Below are 21,105 nucleotides of genomic sequence, written 5' to 3'. Positions count from 1 at the left end.
TCAAATAGCATGTTTGTGTTTACCTTTCGGGGGCGATAGCTCCCATCGACAGGGAGGCGATGGCGCTGACGGCCTCGCTGTCCGAGTCCCGTCTCAGCCTTCGTCTCTGGGCCTGCAGGTAGGACAGATCCACTGTGGCGGCTGAGTCCTTCACACTCTGCCAGTACTCACCTGCAGGAAGCGGAGAGATGGAAAAAAAAAAAGGGAGAAGAGGAAGGAAGGAGAAAGAGAAAGATTAATGGTCTCAGTCGTTGGTATTTCAATGTTGTTTTCATCTTGAATGGTTCCTTGAGGGAAAGTGCCTGGACTGTATTATTAAAAGGCACTACTTGGTGTTTGATCATCTGGCTGTGGCCGTTTGATCTGATTATAAGCACTGACTATGATATAAACAGCCCGAGGTCTAAATATCCATGTTGATAATTTCAGAAATGTAAACTGAAATGTTCTCTCAGGCTCAGGACATGCTTGAGTCCTGTGACACGCAGTGGAGGGAAAAATCAATCAGTGAGTGTTCGTCTATGAGTGTGTGTGTTCTGGCTGTGCGTGTTGATGGGAGAATGCAACTCACATATATTTCACCCCGGGGCCTAAATTATGGGCTTAACATTTTTGTGGCTTTGCAAATATTTTTAATTAATCTAATTTGGTTGGGATAACATTTGTGTGCAATCAGGAGGGGATGTTGCGAAGGTCGTGTGCCAGAGAAGTGTTTGAAGATAATTGGAGCCAGGGAGGCCGTGTGAGAGAGTGTGTGTGTGTGTGTGTGTGTGTCTGTCTGTGTGTGGGTGGGACGGCTGGAGGGAGGGATGGGAGACAGGGATGTAAAGGAGGAGAGGTGGCCAGAGAGCAGGAGTGATGAGGAAACAGAAGGAGGATTGTGTTAAGTGGAGAAAGAGAGAGACTAAATTATAGACAATGGAAGATGATGTGCTGAATATCTTGTAGAGTTAGAGAGAAATAAAAGAGCTCATCTTTTAATTGTAAATGAAGGAATCATTAAACTAAAAAGTGGATCAGCAATCAAAAAAAGCTTTCCCTTACTCAAAACATGATCGATCAGACTCAAGTCCTTTTTGTTTAAAATATCAATAAATGTGAAAGTTGCTCTGAATTTTTTTTTTTTACCTATTACACCTATTACACAGGTGTGGTACCGACTGCACAGTGGCTGTACTTCTCTCTGCTCTAAAGCTAATTTTGGGGCATTAAAAAAAAAAAATACTTGACCTGACTTGAATCTTTCATGTATAAACTGGAGAACATGGTGCTATAACTTTCAGGTGGTGCACCAGTGACGGGTGTATTTCTCGTTTTCATCTTCATATGAAAACATGAATTACAGTCGCTGCCTTCAGCCAACCCTTACAGAGCGATACCAGCTCGCAGAGTACAGCTCAATTCTTGAAAACACATTTTTCTTCTGGATGTGTGTTTTTTATTTTACCATCAAGAAACCTGTTTATTCATTTCAAATCAGCCAATGGGAAAACTGTTCGCATTGTCGAATTTATTGCGACATTTCAACAGTGAATATAAAATTGGCTTGTCATCTGAAACGGATTATGACCGATCTTTGAGAGAATGACGCAGGAACGGTCACTGAGACTGAAAGTGGAAGTGAGAAAAAGGAGAAATCACAGTTACTGGTGAGATAAAGACAGAGATCAAAAACTGTAGAGAAAGAACGGAAACATTTGCTAGAACTTAGTGAAAATTCAAATCTCTCAAACAGCTCTGCAGTCTTGAACTGAACAACCAGCAACAATGTGCAGATCATTTGTTCTGCGAGTTGTTTAGAATTCTTAAACTGCCTTTGTCCGAGATCCATAAAGCAGCAAATTTAACAGCGCAGACCACTTCAAACTGTGTATGTTTATACTTTCACACAGTGCTGTAAACCCGCTGATTGACATGTCGCCGATGCTACATGCTGTTGTTGCGCTCAGTTGTCACTTCTCACCTTGAACCTGGATGACTCTCTGCAGCGACTGCACAGCGTTTTCACAAGGCTTCTGGTCCAACACGGACTGGGACAGAGGCTCCACCTGGGAAACGACGCGGAGCCAGTGGTGAGAAGATGCAGCATATCTCTACAGATTCCATGTATGCAAAAAAACAACAACAAACAAACACACACACACACACACATCTCACCTCCATGCCCAACAAGGCGCTGACGCAGGCTTCAGAGGCATCACAGATGGCCTTGAGGTCATGTCCCCCCTCCAGAGCCAGTACCACCCGACCCCCGGCCAGTGACATCAGCTGACGGGTCAGGAAGCCAAAACCTGGTAGAAAACAAACACACACAGGTTGAGCCAGACATCAACTGGACAGCTATTTATCCAAACATATGGATTAATGTGATTAAAAAGTGTGGTGCTACTGTTCTTGTAGATATCCTTTATCCAATTCAGACCATCATTTATGATTAAATGTATGAATTCGAAGAGAAGGACAAGAAGAAGAATAAAAAGTAGTTCCTTTACTTTCTCTCCAAAGTGAGTTTGTTTTGATCTAAACTCCCGTGTTACCCTGAGCTTCTCAACTGATGCTAATGTCTGGCATCAATACTTGAAGTAGTTCAGCTTTAAAGAGTGTTTATCCACCTGAAATTAATAAATTAAGCTTCATCATTCTGCTATTTGTCCCACACGTTAGTTGGAGTGATTTATTAACACAAGCTAGCTTGGTCTCTGCTTTTATGCTGCATTCAAAACGAAGATACTAACATAAAATGCAGAACAGCTAAATATTCTATATATAAATATTCTTTTTCTGTATGAGGCAGATGTCAATTGGGAAACTGAGACTCTTCTTCACCTACACCAGGCAAATAATTTATTAAGAGTTTGAAGAGTATAGATATGTATAAATAAGTGTGATGGATTTCAGACTGCGCTTTGTGTAATATTAATGCTTATTCATAAATAAATCAACGTCTGTGTGTAAGAGGATGCTAATGTGAGTGTGTGCTGTATGTGAATGAGGGGCTGACTGAGCCTTACACTTGGCTGTGACCTTGTAGCCTCCCAGTGGTGACGAATGTCCTTCGACAGCATCAAAGCCGGCTGACACCAGCACCACATCAGGGGAGAACTCGTGGGCAATGGGCATCACCACAGCTCTGAGGAGGAACAGAGGAAACAACATGCTGTAAACCAAACATGTTCACTTCACATGTACATTTACTCAAGCGCTGTGGCCTTGCTGAAATTACATGCATGTACATTTGTGGGGAGATGAGAAGTGGGGAACAGTGAGTAAAATATAATAATTTGCGAGAGGAAGTCATTCTGGCAATGATGTAAGATCAGAATAGACTGGAAATGATTTATTATTGTAATAAAGAGAATTTAAAGTTGCCTGTAAAGAAAAAAATATCAAACTGCAATCACTGCAAGGTTGAGGTGATTGATTTGCGACTGGCACATTTTTCTGGATTGTTAACTGTTAACATTTACTTCACTGTAAACTCCATCCATTTGAAAATGATGAAAGATCAATTACTGACGGCCATGTTCCAAGTGCTTGATCTCTGTTCTTGATCCACTCTTGGTAAGTGGCCAACACTAGTAGGTAGGGGTAGCTCCCAGGTGTGAATGTGTGCAACTGTTTAAATGTGAAGCAGAGCACTGCTGAAAAAAAGAAGCATGCAAACTCTGCAAACCTCTCCTGGATATATAAAGATTTAAAAAAAAAAAAAAACAGTCAGAATCACATAACTTAAGACAGGTGGGAAACACTGAAAATTTTATGTTTTTGCGAGTGACACAAGCAGATAAAAATGAGACCCTTGACATATCTGTACTGAGACACCCCTATACACTCTACTCAGGGGAGACCACTTTCCTCGCTTCTATCCTCTCCTCCTCACTTCCTCTCCTCTCCCGCTGCCAGTTATTTAGCAAGAGCGCACGGCCCATGCCGCGTTTGATTCTCTCTCTCTTTCTCTCTCTCTCTCAGCGGCAGTTCAAAGGCGTTTGTGTGCGTCTGGTTCCTATTAGGAGCTCGTCCCTCTTCTCACGTCACTGACAGCCAGCCATCTGGGATCCATTGGGCCTAATTACGCCGCCTTTGGATTCCCTAACAATGCACCCCCCACTTCTTCTCCTCTCCTTTCCTGTATTCTCCTCTCCTCCATAGTTCATCATTCGGCAGTAGCCACCTAGAAATGCACGGGGAAATATGTGCATGCACAAATAGGTGCAATTCACACGTTAAAATACATACAGTATCAGTCAAAAGTTTGGACACACCTTCCATTCACTTGAATGAGAAAGTGTGTCCAAACTTTTGACTGGTACAGCACATGTGCGTGCCCTTCCTTTGAAACCGGGTGTTTCATGTGTGTGCTGTGCTACCGGTGATTAGACTGACCTTAAATTCTGACCACCTTGGTAGTCCTCCGCACATACACGCCACTACGTCATGACACTTAATCTCGACGCAGCTGAGTTTTCTGTTGATTGTACTAGAGTCTCACCACCACTCTGAACCACAATATTTCCCCTGTCACTAACACACACCCAAAAACAGAGACGCACATCATCAACGACCGCACTCTGGCTAGTTTTCTGTTCCATCCTGAAGAAAAACACACAGTCTGGAACACCCTGTCGTCTAAATTATGTATTCAAACTGAATTACAGAACTGGCACCGGATTAGATACTTAATTGCATAAACATGAATTCATGATGCATTAAATTTTGTCTGTATGGCATGTTATGCATTTATTCGCATCAGTTGATCCACAGAATGGTGGCAAAGTCCACTGAAAAAGCATTCAAACCTTCATGCTGTGTGTGCTTTTACGAAAACCTTTTTTTTACCCTTCCTGTGCTGTTTTGTTCATTTCACTGCCTAAAAATCTTCACTATCTTGCAGCAGTTTTGCAAAGTTTGACTATTACTGTTGACTTTAGGTCTTAATTAGAAAGTTTATAGTGGCAGTAAATATGGGGTTGTTCCCTGGCATGATGACATGTGACAAAGGTCTTTGGCCGGATATGCACCCCAGACATCACAGCTACAGCTGAGGTTATGTGCCTCAAACCGCTGGACCACCAGGATACTCCTTCTTCTCCAAGGTACTTTGATATACTGTAGGGTAGAGTTTGTAGGGGTAACACACAATACGGTACAGTACTACAGTGTGGTTTGCTGAGGAAGTTTTACACATGAAAACACTTGCCATTTCCCAAACTGGATGAAAAATACCAAAACCAGGCGGCTGCTCAGGAAAGGACCAATTGTTCCTTAATTACCATCCAGAGCTCCAGTAAACACTGGACTTAGTGTTTCTGAGCCTGCCTATTGGGTCTATGGGTTTTTTTTTTACCAGTACGGGTTAGCTCATTAGCATCTTTCCTTTGACGAGGGGCCCACCCACTGAGTGTGCTGCATGAAGCACCATGTAGAGCTCACATTTTGTTTCATCATCTGGTGGCGAGCCAGTGTTGCTAACAGAAACACTCTGAGTTCATTACAGTATAGAGTAGAACCAACACTTTTTCATTCAGGAAAAATAGCCTGAATGAAATGAAAAGTGGGGTGAGTGCAAAGGTTTGTCTCAGTAACACACTGATGTTTGGTTTTTAGCTCAACAATTAATGCAAAGTTACAACTGACTCTTCCTTGATTACTGACAAACATTTTTCAGAGGAAATCATTAAACCTGCTTGAACAGGATTCAACATTACAGTATCCTAGCATTGTAATGCAGTAAAAATATGCAAGTCTGCCAGGTGTTGTGTTCCAGTGCAGATGGGATATTCCAAACTCCAATATCTAAGAGAGGGCTTAAACCAGGAGGAGAAAAATATGGCTTATGGTTTGTTGTCCTGGCACAAACACTTATTATTTATATTGGTGGAAAAAAACAAGCTTTCCTATTTCTTGTCAAAAGAGTGTGTTTTCTGCCTTTTCTTAGCCTGGCTGTTTTATGCGGCCATTGTGAATTTGGCAATTTTATCAGTTAAACTAGCTTACTGACATCACTGTACTTCACTGAAGCTGTAAGTGACTTAACGTGAATAACACACTTTACAGTATCACCAATCATTTGATTGACTGCTGATTAGCAAATAATCACTTTGCTTAGTAGTGGAGAGAGTGTCAGGTTGAAATAGGAACAAGTTTACTTGGTGTATTATGTTGTCACATTTTTGTACTCATTTTTTAACCCTCAGGCGCAGTCACAGAAGTTTCAACCAGAATATGAACGTAGGGGCAGGACAGTTAAGCAAGAATAATAAAAGACCTGCACCACATGCATAAAATCCATGTTATCCCATACAGCTACTGACTGTCAGTACCAGATGTTTCAACTGAATAGAGCATGGATATCCAGTTTAATAATCAGTTTCAGCACAGACAGAACACTAATTTATCTGCTCCTGCTGTTTGTGTTTCTGTTTATGTAGTGTAACTAATCAGCTGTTCACTTAACAGTATAGCAGACTGCCAAGGTGACTAATGTAGCTATCATCTATATTATTTTTTGACTAATAGTAACCTTTTTATGCATATTATGATAACTTGATTTAGACATTTTACACATCAGGAAATAACAAAAATTTGAATCATCCATATATCCATATCCACATCCATACTTGAATGAATCAAACCGGAAACCCTTACAAGCAACACTAATGTAACTCTGACAAATTAAATACTAATGTGATGCTGTTGGGGTTGAACACGTATCTCAAGCTGTTTTAAGTCTCTGCAAGTTGATTTTCATTCTGCATTGACAAACAAACCTATATCTGCCTGGAAGGTAGAGAAACACCAATATGAAAACTATGTTTTGATCTGTTTAATAGTTGGCAGTAATATATGCAAGTATATCAAATTTCTATAAAATGGGCTGTAACATGCTGAAACCACCAGTAAAGACCTGTAATTTTTGATTTGAAATTGTCAAGAGCTACGGAATGAAAAAAAATATGATGTAGCTAATAGAGGCAGGTTGAGTCAATTTTTTTACCTGAATGCAGCCAGGTACTCAGCATCACCCATGGGAGGGTTCAAACCCCCAGTCCATCCTACATTCACGTTGAAGCCCTCGCCTGCACCTGCACCCACCTGGATGGAGGTAGAGAAAGGGGGAGAGAGAGAGAGAGAGAGAGAGAGAGAGAGAGAGAGAGAGAGAGAGAGAGAGAGAGAGAGAGAGAGAGAGAGAGAGAGATTAAGAGAGAGAGTCCCTGTGAATGTCAACAAAGTTAATAAATCCCAGTGAAAGTTGAGAAACGGCATGACACTGACTGATTTGTGTCAAATGTTCACACAATCAGCGCCGCTGTTGCAAAACGTTGCATTGTAGCAATTGAGGGAAAGTGACTGCATCTCTTTAAGGCAACACCAGGGAGTGATTATGCTTCCTAAATTAAAGACGGATGGCTATTAATTCAACACCCCTGTCCCTCCATTTTGATTTTGATACAATTTGTCAAATGGCTTATAAATCACTCTGAGCCACAACAGAGTTACACCCGTTTATGATTCCCAAGCTTTAAGCTACAGCTATATTGGGAAATATTTCACATTTGGCAAGTGCTGCCTGATATATAAAAAAAACAATGCATTAGAATCACATAATGTATGTTGTAAAATGTACTATTATTATATTTAAAATTAAAAAAGCTTTGTAGTATGGTATATATGACATTTCATATAAAACACGCATGGTATACTACTCTATACTACACATTTACATTAACATTTTATAACATTATTCTAGTGGATTTTTTTGCGGTATTGAGATTGGAGCGTTCTCCCTAAAATGCCAGGCAGAGCCGAGGGAGCTCCTCTCAGTTTGACCTCACATATTTGGGGCAGAGAGTGAACTGAGGCCCGGGTCTTGGAAAGAAGGTCTAAGGATTCCTGCCTCTCTCTTTGTAGTCCTGCTAGCAGCCATTTAGCTGTTCTCTGAGCCTTTCACCATCAGTCAATGTGTCAGTTTGAGGGGAGAGAGAGGAGGCTGATTGACACACTCTTGGCAACAAGGCGCAGTAATTTCCTTTGTGTGTGTGTATATGTGTGTGTGTCTATGGGTGTGTGTGTATGGGTGTGAGAGGATGCTTGAAAGAGAAAGAATGCTGATGAGCATCGCAGAGCGTCTGTCTCCATTCTTCTCTCAGTGGACGGGATGTTCACAGGGCAAACGAAAAACACATGAGGCCTCCCGTCCTCTGCCAACTGGTAATGTACCCGCATGTACGCGCACATGCATGCGGGGACACACACACACACACACACACACACACACACACACACACACACACACACACACACACGTACACACACACACACACACACACACACACAAACACTCAACACAATTCCTGCTATTGCTCCAAGTCTCTTGCACTCCTCTCTGTCCTCTTTCATGTTTCAAGAGTTGCTGGACTGGATTAGGCCTTCGCTGGTTTCTGTGTGGTACTCGGCACTCTCTGTTATGGCTATGACATCACACCCCTACCCCATGGTGTGTTATATACCTACACGGGGGACAGTGAGACTCCAGAGGTTTACCACACAGCTCAACAGAGGTTGAGGGGCCACTTAAGGCAAAGCCACATCCAAGCGAGCGGAGCGTTTTATGTACCGTCCCTCATCAGGGGATTTTATGGGAAAACATTGACTATTTTATCCTCATTATTGTGGGGGAGAATGGGAGAATAAGAGGAGGGCATGTGGGGGATTGAATGGGTGGTGAATGCCACCGTGGGTTGGGGTCAATTCATCTGACTTGGGATAGTCATCACACTTGGTTTCTGGTAAGACCGCAGGCAGAATTCATAGGCATCTCAATTTCCTGTATGCAAACATAGGCATGCAATTCCACTGTACACATCCTGTTGTGAAGTTCTGACTTCCAAAGCACTGACGTTTCTCAAATAAACTGAACTAGGGAAATACAACCTACAGTATACACACACAGACACTGTGTGATCTGCTCACATTGAGTTCACTGGATAAACACATTTGCAGCATTACGAAATTCTGTGTTGAGTAAGTGAAAATCTTATGCTGGAAACAACAAGACATGCACGACAGTGGGCAAAAGTGAAAGAGCTAACATGATAATTTAAATTGTAATTTAAATGATTTATGTTAACACTTGTAGACAAGCCCTTTTTAGTTCAGATGTATATAGCTCATGTTACCACATCAGGTTGTTCAGATGCCAGCGGAAAAAGTATCATGACAACTCCGACGGGTCTTAGGCTCAGTCGTAAACAGATTATTTCAATCCTAAACCCCTTTACTCTATGAGATAACAGATCCATAGTAACCTGTCCTATTTTTTTTCCTGAGCATTGCAGACTTTGACATGAAAATCAGTCATCACAACCAAATTGAGGTTATAATTGGGCTTAAATCACGTAGATTATTCCTCGATTTATTGTTACAATCATTCTTCCTGTTTTGACAAGTAAATGCTAAACACAAGGCTCCTGAGCTCCCTAATCTCCCACTAGAATCACATAATTACCAAATTTCTATGCCAACATATCTATCTTCACATGAGACATGGGTGGCATTGTTATGAACTCTGTATCAAGAAAACAGCGGCTGTATTGCTGTAATATGCAGAATGTACTCTACATGGTGAACCTGTTGTATAAAGGCTATTAAGTTACTGTGTTTTGTGTACATGTAGGCAGACATAAACACAGACACATACACAGCAGACATCACCACGACAACACAAACAAAAACAGACAAACAGCACAGCACTATTGTGGAGGGATCGTTTTGTACTAACCTCGCTGGGATGTCCGCTACCAGGAAAGAAGTTGCCATTGTCATAGCGATGTAGAGAGATGTACAGGACACTTGGGTCATCGTAGAAGGCTTCCTGGGTGCCGTTGCCATGGTGAACATCCTGGACAATGATTGGATGACAGGTTAGGATATTGCTGAGGACTGAGGCAAGTATTTCACACATAACGAAAAACTTGATGGGTTAGAAAATAATCTAAATAATAGCAAATCACAAAAACTCTATAACAGATGTAATTGTATTATCCAATTTTTTATTATAAACAATACATAAAACCCATGATCCAAAAAGCAGAGAGCTGGGTCTGTAAAACCCGCAAAGTTTTTCCCTGTCAACTGCAAACATGTTTTTTTAATCTTGAAACTTTTTGATGAAACAGGTAGTAATTAGTGTTTGATGTAGTAATATGTCAGACAGTATGTGTGTAAAGACATGGTGCAGACTCATATACACACAGATGGAGAACAGAGATGACGACCTGGCTCAGGATCAGTATCTGCACGTGCGTGTGTAGGTGTGTGTTCATATGACTGTGTGTGACTCCGTGTCTTCTATAAGCATATGTGACAGTTTTCAGATCACATATGGAGGCCAGAGATAACAATATCTAAATGAACTAAATGATAAATAAGAGTGCTACTGTACACTGTTGCTCTGCTTCTGGGACCTTGTTTGTGCCCATAATACATTTGTGAGCCTGTGCTTGTGAGTGTGTGTTTATTCCTGTCCATGTGGGGACCAGTGATGCTGGTCATGCGGTGGGTCCTCACCCAGTCCACAATGAGGATCTTGCTGACGTTGAGTTTGTGTTGGAGTTGCTTGGCAGCGATGGCCACAGAGTTGAAGAAACAGAAGCCCCTGTGGACAAACAGAAAGGAGGCAGCCACATGTGTTTATCAGGACATCTTCAGCAAATTAATATCACAGAATCACCATATGGACCTTAGGAACCTCTGAGACATGTCTCCAGTTATGTGGCGTCATGTGGCGGCTATTCAGTCCAGGTTGTGACTGTCACAGCACTGACTCTAATGTGCAAGTCATTGAGGGAAACTGTTGCCGAACAAACATTTACGACAGATATTTGAGAAATAAGTTATGTTTTATTTCAGGTTGTTTTGTATTTCATCTTCCACTGCTGACAAACAAAAATGGCTTTTCATATTGGAACATTATGCTGAGTCAAAAATCCCTGCACTCCTGAGAAATGCAGAACCCACAAATTTTGTGACAAACAGAAAACCGAGCTTATCATAAAATTCACTCCACATTCCAAATAATAACACTGTGTGAATTGCTGGCGGGACGTGTGAGATGATTTCAGAGAAATGAACTCATAGCTTGGCGCAGCAGTTCCCTCAACACTTACTGTCTACAGTAAAGGTATGCAAAAAAAAAAACTGTTGATGTATGAAAAACAATGGAGGAATGTTGGAGGTGGCAGTGTCAGCATGGGTCGTAAAACTGCAAGCGCGTGTGTGTGGACGGTCTATCGTATATGCTGTCCAAACTCTGCTCATCAAGAAAAGTCATTATCATCCCATAAATAACTGGTGACAAGCACTGCTGAGCACACACACAGCTCCAGCTGAATGTGGTTACTTGGCTAATGTCTCTTATCAAAGACTGACACAAAATCCATGCACACACATACAGCGCGCACACACACACGCACACACACATGCACTTTTCTTTTGAGGTGCTTTGCACTGTGTCTTGAAAGCTTAAAAGGAACTGAGTGGAGGAGGTAGTTTGCCTCGAGCATCAGGCAGGTAGCACACAAAAAAAACTCAGCAGGCACACACACATTAAGATAGAGAGACATAGGCTCTCTCTCACTCTCTCTCTCTTGCTCAGAAGTGTAGCTGATCTGTAATAAATCCTTTGAAACGCTTTGCAGAGACCTCCTGGCTCTTGGTATGTGTGTGTGTGTGTGTGTGTGTGTGTATGTGTGCATGCTGCTGTACTTACAGAGGAGAGGAGTGGCTTGCATGGTGTCCAGGGGGCCTCACCACTGCAAAGCCATTCTGTGAGAGGAGAAAAAAAAAAAACCTTAACACCTTGTTGCTTTCATGAACCAGACGTCAGTTTGAAAAGGTTGGCATCTTTAAGCTTACACCTGGTTGTGCTGTTGTAGATATTGTACCTTTAACATTATAAACAATGGCTGAAATATCCAGGGGATCTACTAAAGTATACTGAAATTCCTGAGAAAACACATAGCTCATATGATATTTGGTAACAAAAACACACCTTCAGCTCTCCTTGTGCCACCTTCAGTGCCAAGTCTGTGACACAGCCTGCAGCAATACGGGAAGCTGCTGACGTGTGAAGTTCATTCCAGATTGTATCAATATCTACCTGTCAGTAAAACAATGATAAGACAGTGATTAGTTGAGGATTACTGGACCACAGTGATAGAGCTAAGGAAGCTGTTATTAATTTCTTCTGTTAGGGACTAATGAAAAGTAGTCTGAATCAAGTCAAGTCAGTACAAAAGTCTGCCAAAGATGTTTTTTGAAGATGTTGATATCTTGACAGAAAAGTCAGCAAGTTTACCACATTGTATTTCAATGTGTTGCCATTGGCCAATACTGAGTCTATAATCAACAGTTCTGTCTATGAGGATTTGCATTCATTACAGTAACTGAATTTTACTTTAGACTGCACTGCTCCTATTTTGAAATAATAAATGACAGTATTTATTATTACTCTGAGATACTGTATAAAGTAAATAATGGAAAATGAATGACTTTAATGTATGTGGATACTCGCTGCTGAGAAGGTCACCCTTTTCAAAAATTTTCTTGACATCGTCTTTCTCTTTGTTGCATCCATTCTCAGTATAAACCCAGACTTGTGTGTTTTAAACTTGCATTTCTGGTGGTGTGCTGCGGTGGAACAATGAAATCAGAGGAATTTCTTTTATCACAGACTTTGCCATCTTGTTCCAATCACCCCTCTTCACCAGAGCAGTCAAAGGCCGGAAATCCAGGCAGATCAGTCGTCTTATCAACTGACACCCAGCCCCCTTCTTCTTTTCCTGCCTCCTCTCCTCTCTTCTCCTCTTATCTGTTTCTTCTGCTCTTGTTGTGCTTCACGACAGTTTCTCATGGGCATCATTACCTGTGCTTCACACTATCAAAGGAGAAAAGTCTTTTGTCTTCTTTTTATCCTCTCCATTGTTCCTTCTCTCATTGTCCTTTGTTTAATTTTCTCCATTCTGTTCTCATACCTTCACATTTAATCTTCTTTTTCTTCTTCTGTACCCTCATTCCCTGTTTCTCCATAACCATTCCCTCTAAATAAAATCCAGTTTCACTGGCACGCAACCCTCCAAGCTACAAGCTCTTTGTGTAACCTCTTCTTCTCGGCTTCCTCTGTCTTTCTCACATCTCTCACCTTTGTACAGCCTTTGATTTCTGATTGGGTTTCAAAGTTATCTCAGCCAAAAACAATAGCGTTAGTAATTTGTAGTATTATTAGCTTAATTGTGTAATGAGGCATAATCAGCCATGTAATGTTTGCTGTTCAGTAATGCAATTAGATAAGTGGAAAGATTCCCACATGACTTGTGTTTTAAAGGGGTCTGTGATGTGTGTGTGAGCGTGTGTGTGCGTGTGTGTGCGTGTGTGTGTATGTTACACTCACCCCAACTCCTCCACATGGTAACATCACAAAAATCCGTTGAGACAAGATTCCTGCAGGAAATTGTTGATGTGATTCAATATTTGTCATCATCATCATCATCATCATCTTAGTACTATTATTATTATTATTATCATCTTACCAGCCAACTTGCGGTTATCCAGCTTGAGGCGGTGGAGAGGGTTGGTGCCGTACAGAAGCACATGTTTCTCTGAATGGACTGACTGCAGCTCTTCCAGAGTGGCCTTCCTACCGCGGATACGCTGCACACACACACACACATATATGCTGCCTATAATAGTGACTCTGGGTGTTATATGTTGTTCAGATTGTAAAGCCCTCTGAAGCACATTTGTGATTTTAAGCAATATAAATAAAATTGACTTGTCTTATGTGTGTAGGTGTCTGTGTCATACCTCACACTGGCTCCTGAGTCCTCTTTCATGCAGTCTGGACCAGATGCTCTGGACCCTCCCAGCATGCTCAGGGTGGCGGCTGTTGTCCCCACAGGTACACTGGTGCTTCTGCATCTGAGCGTCATAAACCAGACCTAGACACACACACACACACACACACACACACACACACACACACAAACCAGCCATCTTAACCTTGCTTTTGATGACTCATAATCCAGTCGCACATGAATTGTGACTGATACTGTATACCACAAGAGTTTCTCAATCGAAAACCTTTCTATGTCCCTCACCTGTGGTGAAGCGTAGCTGGACGTCTGCAGTAGGGCTGGACAGTGACAGGGAAGCTATGGGTGGGGGTGGATGTGGAGGAGGAGGCAGGGAGGTGGAGGCGGGAGAGGACTGGGTCCTGACCAGAGGCTGGTGAGGCCACATCAGGACAGGCACACTCTGGGAGTCCAACTGGATTCCTGATCTATGGATCACCTGCCTCTGTGGTTCCCAGGGCAGTGGGTGAAGTAGAGAACAGGAAATAGGGGAGTATGTAACAGCAGCAACACATGGCAAAGGCAAACCTCAACATACTCATAAGTCCATTGCCTCTCTCCAGAATATCGCAACTACTCATTATTTGGTCAATTTAATACTGCTCGCCGAGAACAGGCATCTGATAAAGAAAATCCAGCATTGCCAAACATCCTGCCACAGAACTGTAATTCCCACTCTTTTCATCTTGTATAAATAAAGCCGCAGCGCCCCCTAATGTCAAAAACATGGTTCAGGCAAGTGAATTCATGTACATAAGCAGTAGAAAATCTGAAATTCTTTCATATTTTTTTCTTTGTCATTAGTCATATGATCAATGACTTTTTTTCAATTAAAAACTAAATTCTAAATATTAAACATGACTGTTCAGCAAATTACTAAAATACATTATTGTAAGAGCTTTATAGGGCATAGGGCATAAAATGCATGGCCTGTTAATCCGTCAATGGTGCATTCTAAAGTCTGAGGTCTGAGGTCATTAATCAACCTATATTAATTATCAGGGAGTCTATGTCAACATACTTCTTCTACCAGTACTATAAAGAACACTTTAGTACACTTTATGTAGAAGTATTAAGGAGTTTTTCTTTTGGGGGGAAAGTAATGCATCATCCTTCTGGAACTCTGTGTATGTGTGCTTGTGTGTGAGCGTGTGTGTGTGCGTGTGTGCAGATGCAACAGTGTGTTTATATTACCTGACTCACAGAATGTGAGGGCTCAATCAAGCTCTCCCGTGAGGAAGTAGTGGACTCTGTGTCGTAAACTGAGTCTGTGCTGGCAGTGCTCTGTCTCCTGCGGTAGCCTTCTTCACACACTGAGCCAGGCTCCGAGCCGCACACAGACCCTGGACCTGACCCTGATCCTGATCCAATCTCCTCCAGGTCCATGTCCTCCGATGGGATCTGCGTCAGACGAGGCTTCTCAATGGACTTGCTCATCGACTAATATAAGGTAGAAGTTTTACAGTGTTTACAATCTTAAGGTTGCAAATGTTCTCTTTAAGATATAATTGTCTACAACTGACAATAACAAATGATTTCTATGTTAGGTCTAATATTCCAAGTTTTTATTTTACAGAGGTCCACACAAAGACAACACAGAATCACCTAGAACCACCATAGAAAGACCACTGTCAGTATTAGAACTAACTAGTTTGTGTATTTGTGTTGACACTTGTCCCCTCTCACCTTGCTCAGAACTGCATTCAGCTTGAACCTCTCCAGCCCGCTCTTATGACATTGCTGAGACAGTGGGTGCTGGGTGTGAGAGTGATGGCTGGCATGCAGGAGGGGTGAGTGGCCATAGGGCAGAGGCTCTGAGTGTGTTCGCTCCAGGGGTCTGTGGGAGGACAAGGTGACTACGCCATCTCTTCTGGTGGGGGAGGTCAGGTGAGGCTGCTGAGGCTGCACAGGAACGGAGCTCAAACCATGAACTGCAGAGAGGAGGCAGGAGAGAGGAACAAGTTATATCGGGGAATAAAGATGAGGGCGGGCAGAAGGAGAAGAGGCAGAGAGGTTAGGTTACAAGAGGAGAGTCAGAAAAATAAAAAAGGATAGAGATAGACATGACAAAAATTGGGTCAGAAAAATAGTGATTTAAATGGAGAGAAGGAAAGTGAAATGGAAAAAGGGGATGATAAGGTGTAAGGGAACAAAAAGAATAATCTAGATAATTTTAAAATTATTTTTAATTTCTGACTGAAAAGTAAAGGCGTGCAGAGTGAATTGGTCATACATGGCAAAAATATAAAATAGTTGTATTTGATGTTCAAAATAGTAGTACGAAGGAAAATCATCCTTTTTAAAAAATATTTTAGTTTCACTGTAGAACTCAGAGGTGATAATGCTGCTTGCATTTACAGCATGTCTGTATTATGAGCAAAACGGCATCACTGTCAAGTGGCAAGTAGAGGGCGCCCTTGTGCTATTTGTAATATACAGACAAAAGACATGTAGTACAAGACAGGACATCAATGTACCTACAACTTATGATTTGAAATTAAGTATGAGTGTTGTTGATGGTTATTAAACGGGCTTTTTGTTGTGACTGTCAGGATCTAAATGAAAAAAAAATTAAACAAAAAATACAAACACAAGTGTACATAAAATAATTGGTAATGCTTATCTTGCAGGTAGGGGTAAGCAATGAAACTTACCTGTTACCTTCGCAGAGACCTATTTAATTAAATATGCAAACCTTGTACTGAAATAAACAATCTACTTTCAATATATAAATAAAATATTCGCTAACATAAACAAAATCTACTCACTGCCAATATCACAGGAAGGGAAATGAAGGATTATAATAGATTGTTCAAACTCAAATGACTCAAATGACTAACAAACAACTTCCTGAATGAATGACATCTCTTCCTGATTACAGACAAAATAAAAGACCACACTCTGCATTAAGTCCCTCCCATCACTTCCTCTATACCAAGTCTACATTTGACTTTAGGAAAGAGGTCTAAGGTAAGTCCTGGAGGGTTGGTGGGATATCACCTTTACTTCCATGTTCCTCACTTAACCATTCTTGTTTGGAAAGGCCTTCCTTATCATTTGACCACTCATTTCCTTAATGTGTTTTTTTTTTGCTTTTAGCAAAACCACATTCTTTAAAGATCCCTTCCAAACATGTTTGAAGATATATATAAAACACTCTGCTTTGAACAATAATTTGTGTCTGATGTGATTTTCTACAAAAAAAGTTCAATTATCTTGTTAAAATCCTTAAAATGACACCTACTCTGTCTCCCTCATTAAAAAATCCAGAATCTGTAAATATACAAATATATTTCATTTCAGAAGTTTAACTGCTGGACACAAGATGTCTCCTACTTCACTGTAGAGTCCATTCTCAGTGTTTGTGCACTGGAAGCTTCAGGTTTCCCCATCACACTTTTGTAAGCTGAATATTGAACCAGAATTGGCTTCAAAACTATTTGTGATGTCACAAATCATGCCCATAGGCCTGCCCCCTAAAATTGGATTTTCACTGAGCAAAGAGAAACTTTCCACTTTCAGCAGATGAAAGTGAAAACAACCTTCTGTCAAACATTTAACTAAGAAAAAGAAGAAAAACATATTTTTAGGTGGAGGGGGACTTTAACATTTGGTTTTGAATATCTTCTTCTTATCATCTGTCTGTTTTCAAATATTCTCTGTGCCACCTTGCCCAGAATGTGTTTCAACAACTAATATTTAAGCAGTTTGGTATCTGAGAACCATCAGCTGCTTCCCATGTTGGATGTGTGAGAGGGGTTTAAGACCAAGTGCATTTTTGAGTGAGAGGGTGGTTCTCCACGTCGGTCTCAACAGCATGTTCAGGTGCAAGCTTTAAGTCCTTGGAAGCACCAATCAAGTTGGTGTCATGGCCTGACCACAGTTATTTTGGCGCTCCCCTGATGGAGAAAAATCTTTGCAGTGCATTTTTAAAACCCGTACTATTTGACTTGATGAGGTCCACATGGACAGATCTTGTGGACATACAGGTAGATAGTGCTGCCAATCTTTTGCTGTTGGTACTGTCACCTCTAGTGACAGTCACTCTGATGACTCTGCAAGGCCCCAAAACATCCCACCATACATACATCAAGGGTTCATATTCATCTGTAAAGGGCTAGAGCTTCAAAGAACAACTTGAAGGCAAATGTTGCTTTGTTTAGATGCAACCAATCTCTTCTGCACATGCCCCCTCTTAATGTTGATGTGTTCTGTCTTTGTAAACTCAGTACCATTGAGACTTCTTTTGCAGAAATGCCAACCTACACAGCTTGGGGCCCGTTGTGGTTTGTGGAAAGCTTGTGCAATATGTCGCAGCTTCTGTAAGGCCTTTGCAATCACATGCCATGAAGAGATATAATCAAAGCATTTAGTGCTCAGCTGCCTTTCTGAGACCTTGGTCAAGATGGCTGTCGCCTTTGGATGGAGTTTGGGGATCTGTGGTTGGATTGATCAGCTGAAAGGAATTTTTTTGATGCTGAACTCTCAGGCTCAAGCAAAAAAATTGGCCCAGTCAGCCAGCTGGTGCTCTGTAGCTGTCCTGCCAGTACAGTACTTTTAGCATATTCTGCTGGATTGGTCTCTGTGGGAAATTGTCTCCACTGGTCTGGGCAGCTGGACGGCTTAATTCGCTGTACACAGTTATTCACATTAATGTAAAATCTTCAAGCATCTATAAATAACCAGTCAGTGTAGAAATGCTACGCTCTCTTTGACCACTTCAGCTATTTCTGTAGCCAACATACAGTACAGTGTTGCACAGAGTTCCAATCTAGTGTTAGTGAGTTCTGCTCTCTGTAGTTCAGAGACAGCCAGGGATGGGCATCCACCATGTTATTGATGTGTTTGTTTGTATACAACAAGAAATGTGGCACATCCCTGTTTCCTTCTATCTTTCTTTCTGAACCAAAAAAAAAAGTCAGGTTCCTTCCCAAACCTGATGAGGACACCCTGAAGACTGCTGAGATTGGGCCCTGGAAGCAGGACATCATTCACTGACATGAAGTCAAACCAGGTTTTTGTGGGTGGCACACCCCAAAAAGAGGGAGGCACTAGGCTTCCATTTCTTTTTATCGTAGTGGTGCCAGCTCAGCATGATGGTTGTCTGAGATTCCTTGCACGGACTCAAAGAAGTCATCTGTCATGGTAGTTTCATTCTGCCACAGTTAGATAAGCCCTTGGTATGCATACGGTTGATTATTTGAGAGGCCTTCTCTTGGCTGATGAAAAGGTAGGGGAGCCATCTAGCTCCCTGTGTCATCTCCTACAAATCCCTTGTCCATTAACTGCATAATCCTTAATCCTCTCTGGAAGACTGTTCTACCCAAGTGGTTTTCTTGGGTGCATTAGGGCTTAGTCCATCTTCATATACTGAAAGACTGTTATCCTTGAATCCCTGGCTGAAATCTTCCTTAACGCTGACAACATTATCACAAGGGAGGAGGTGATTATCCAGGAAGCATATTTTAAAGGTAGTGACTGGATTAGGAGTGTGAGCTCCACTGACACACACATTGCCAATAATGACCCATCCCATTTATCCTGCAAATGAAAGGGCACTCTCCACAACTGGGCTGATTACTCTTGCCGTATCTAAGGACATCAAGCTAGGTAGGTATCCATCTTCCTTTGCAGCTTCAAGCTCAAACAACAGATCACCAAGTTCACAAAGTTGATGGTTCTTCTGTTGGTAATCTTAGAGAAGATCTGTATTTTTGAAAAAAAAGGGCTCTTTCTATGGCCTCTGGTGAGCTGTAGCATTCCGCCAGTCTTGTACAAATTAGATTGAGGCCAAAAGATGGGTGCCTGATGTTAAATGCTTTAATCCTGTGAGCATGCTGTCTCGATTCTGTTCCAAATCATTAACCATTTAATGGGCAAATCTATCTTATTCATGGGCAGACAGATCTAAACCCTCAACAACACAACTGTTGACTTCCAGTAGTCACAAGTTTTGATCTAACTTCATTCTCACGGTGGGTCACATTTTACTCTACGTTCTCTTTTAACATTGGAATTGAATTCAACTGTTAAAACTGTTTCTTCACCACTACAAAAAATACAAAAATAAAAGTGTATAAACATATTTGGTAATGCCTCTCTTATAGGCACATGTAGTTCCTCCTATTATTCATACCACCTCAAATGCATATAAAGTACTGCAATAACTATTTCTCTTTCAATATATACATCAAATATTAACCAACATGTTTATAAACAAAATCTTCTCACTGCCAATGTCACAGGAAGAGAGCTGAAGAAAGACGACTATAGATTTCCCAAAAAATAACTATGTGCTACTAACAAATAAGGTGAAAAACCTGCATGAATGACATCGATTCCTGATGACAAACAGCAAAATAAAAGCTTACACTCCATCTTACAGTTAAGTTATTCCATAGTTAAGATTATTGAAATGTGCATGTATACTTGTTTCTTTGTGTGCACACTTGGATGCATGTGTTCTGTATATGTGCATATCACCATGCGTTTAGAGATACTTCTGTTTCTGTAATACAACACATTTATAGTTGCACAACTCACGAGAGACAAGTTGTGAGTATGTGGTAAGCCCGGTATGTGGTTCCAGTATGAGCACAGGCTGCAAGCGCTGAGACAGGCCTGGACTGCTGCTTTCCAGAGGCAGGTAGACCTGAGGCAGCGCAGATACTGCCAGAGGCCTTGCTACTCGCAGATCAGCCTGGGGAGACAAGAGAACAAGAGAGGAGAGATGATGGTAAGAAATGCTGGAGGGGTCACTAGGAATTAGGGAACCCCTCATCATGGTTACAGATTACACACATGAGAAAAATAGGGGGTTAGTCCATAATGCAAGGGTTTAATGGGCTATTTGCAATCTAAGGAAATACTCATCAACAAACACATTAATATTTTCAGGTGAATTAACTACCACATGACTGATTCACAAGATATGAAAGCACCACAGAGACGAATAGGGAAGTGAAAGCCTGAATATACCACATGTTTCTATAACTGTTCAAGTTTGCAGGCGCTATTTTAGACATTTAGTCTTAGAGATACTTTTATAGTGTGATAACATCTGTAAATGTACTTATTTATCCTTTACACTGGTTAATGATTCAAGAACTTATTTGTAGTTTTTTTGTGAAATAAAAATAAGTAAGTCTATAAAAATGTTGATTGAAATATTGATTCTAGAGAGAATCCAAAGAGGGTT

At 41.3% G+C, this 21,105-nt stretch overlaps 1 protein-coding gene across 4 annotated transcripts in view; it reads right to left on the bottom strand.

Moving 5' to 3' along the window:
• LOC121893846 (histone deacetylase 7-like) overlaps positions 1–21,105 on the bottom strand; it is a 46,896-nt gene that overhangs the window by 2,522 nt on the left and 23,269 nt on the right. For 3 of the 4 annotated variants that reach the window (XM_042405943.1, XM_042405945.1, XM_042405946.1), the window contains exons 9-24: positions 20,451–20,607; positions 15,594–15,838; positions 15,102–15,347; positions 14,154–14,352; positions 13,861–13,994; positions 13,587–13,707; positions 13,448–13,497; positions 12,050–12,157; positions 11,768–11,823; positions 10,567–10,654; positions 9,779–9,898; positions 6,995–7,092; positions 3,012–3,130; positions 2,158–2,291; positions 1,964–2,048; positions 24–171 (exon numbers count right to left, since the gene is read on the bottom strand). In XM_042405943.1, the coding sequence (XP_042261877.1) occupies positions 24–171; positions 1,964–2,048; positions 2,158–2,291; positions 3,012–3,130; positions 6,995–7,092; positions 9,779–9,898; positions 10,567–10,654; positions 11,768–11,823; positions 12,050–12,157; positions 13,448–13,497; positions 13,587–13,707; positions 13,861–13,994; positions 14,154–14,352; positions 15,102–15,347; positions 15,594–15,838; positions 20,451–20,607 (2,108 nt within the window). The remainder of the gene's footprint in view (positions 1–23; positions 172–1,963; positions 2,049–2,157; positions 2,292–3,011; positions 3,131–6,994; positions 7,093–9,778; positions 9,899–10,566; positions 10,655–11,767; positions 11,824–12,049; positions 12,158–13,447; positions 13,498–13,586; positions 13,708–13,860; positions 13,995–14,153; positions 14,353–15,101; positions 15,348–15,593; positions 15,839–20,450; positions 20,608–21,105) is intronic. The other variant, XM_042405944.1, reaches the window with a different exon arrangement.

Source organism: Thunnus maccoyii, chromosome 3 (assembly GCF_910596095.1).
Source record: "Thunnus maccoyii chromosome 3, fThuMac1.1, whole genome shotgun sequence".
NCBI lineage: Eukaryota > Metazoa > Chordata > Actinopteri > Scombriformes > Scombridae > Thunnus > Thunnus maccoyii.
Note: the sequence above shows the minus strand (reverse complement) of the source record. Positions and strands in the feature narration are given on the sequence as shown.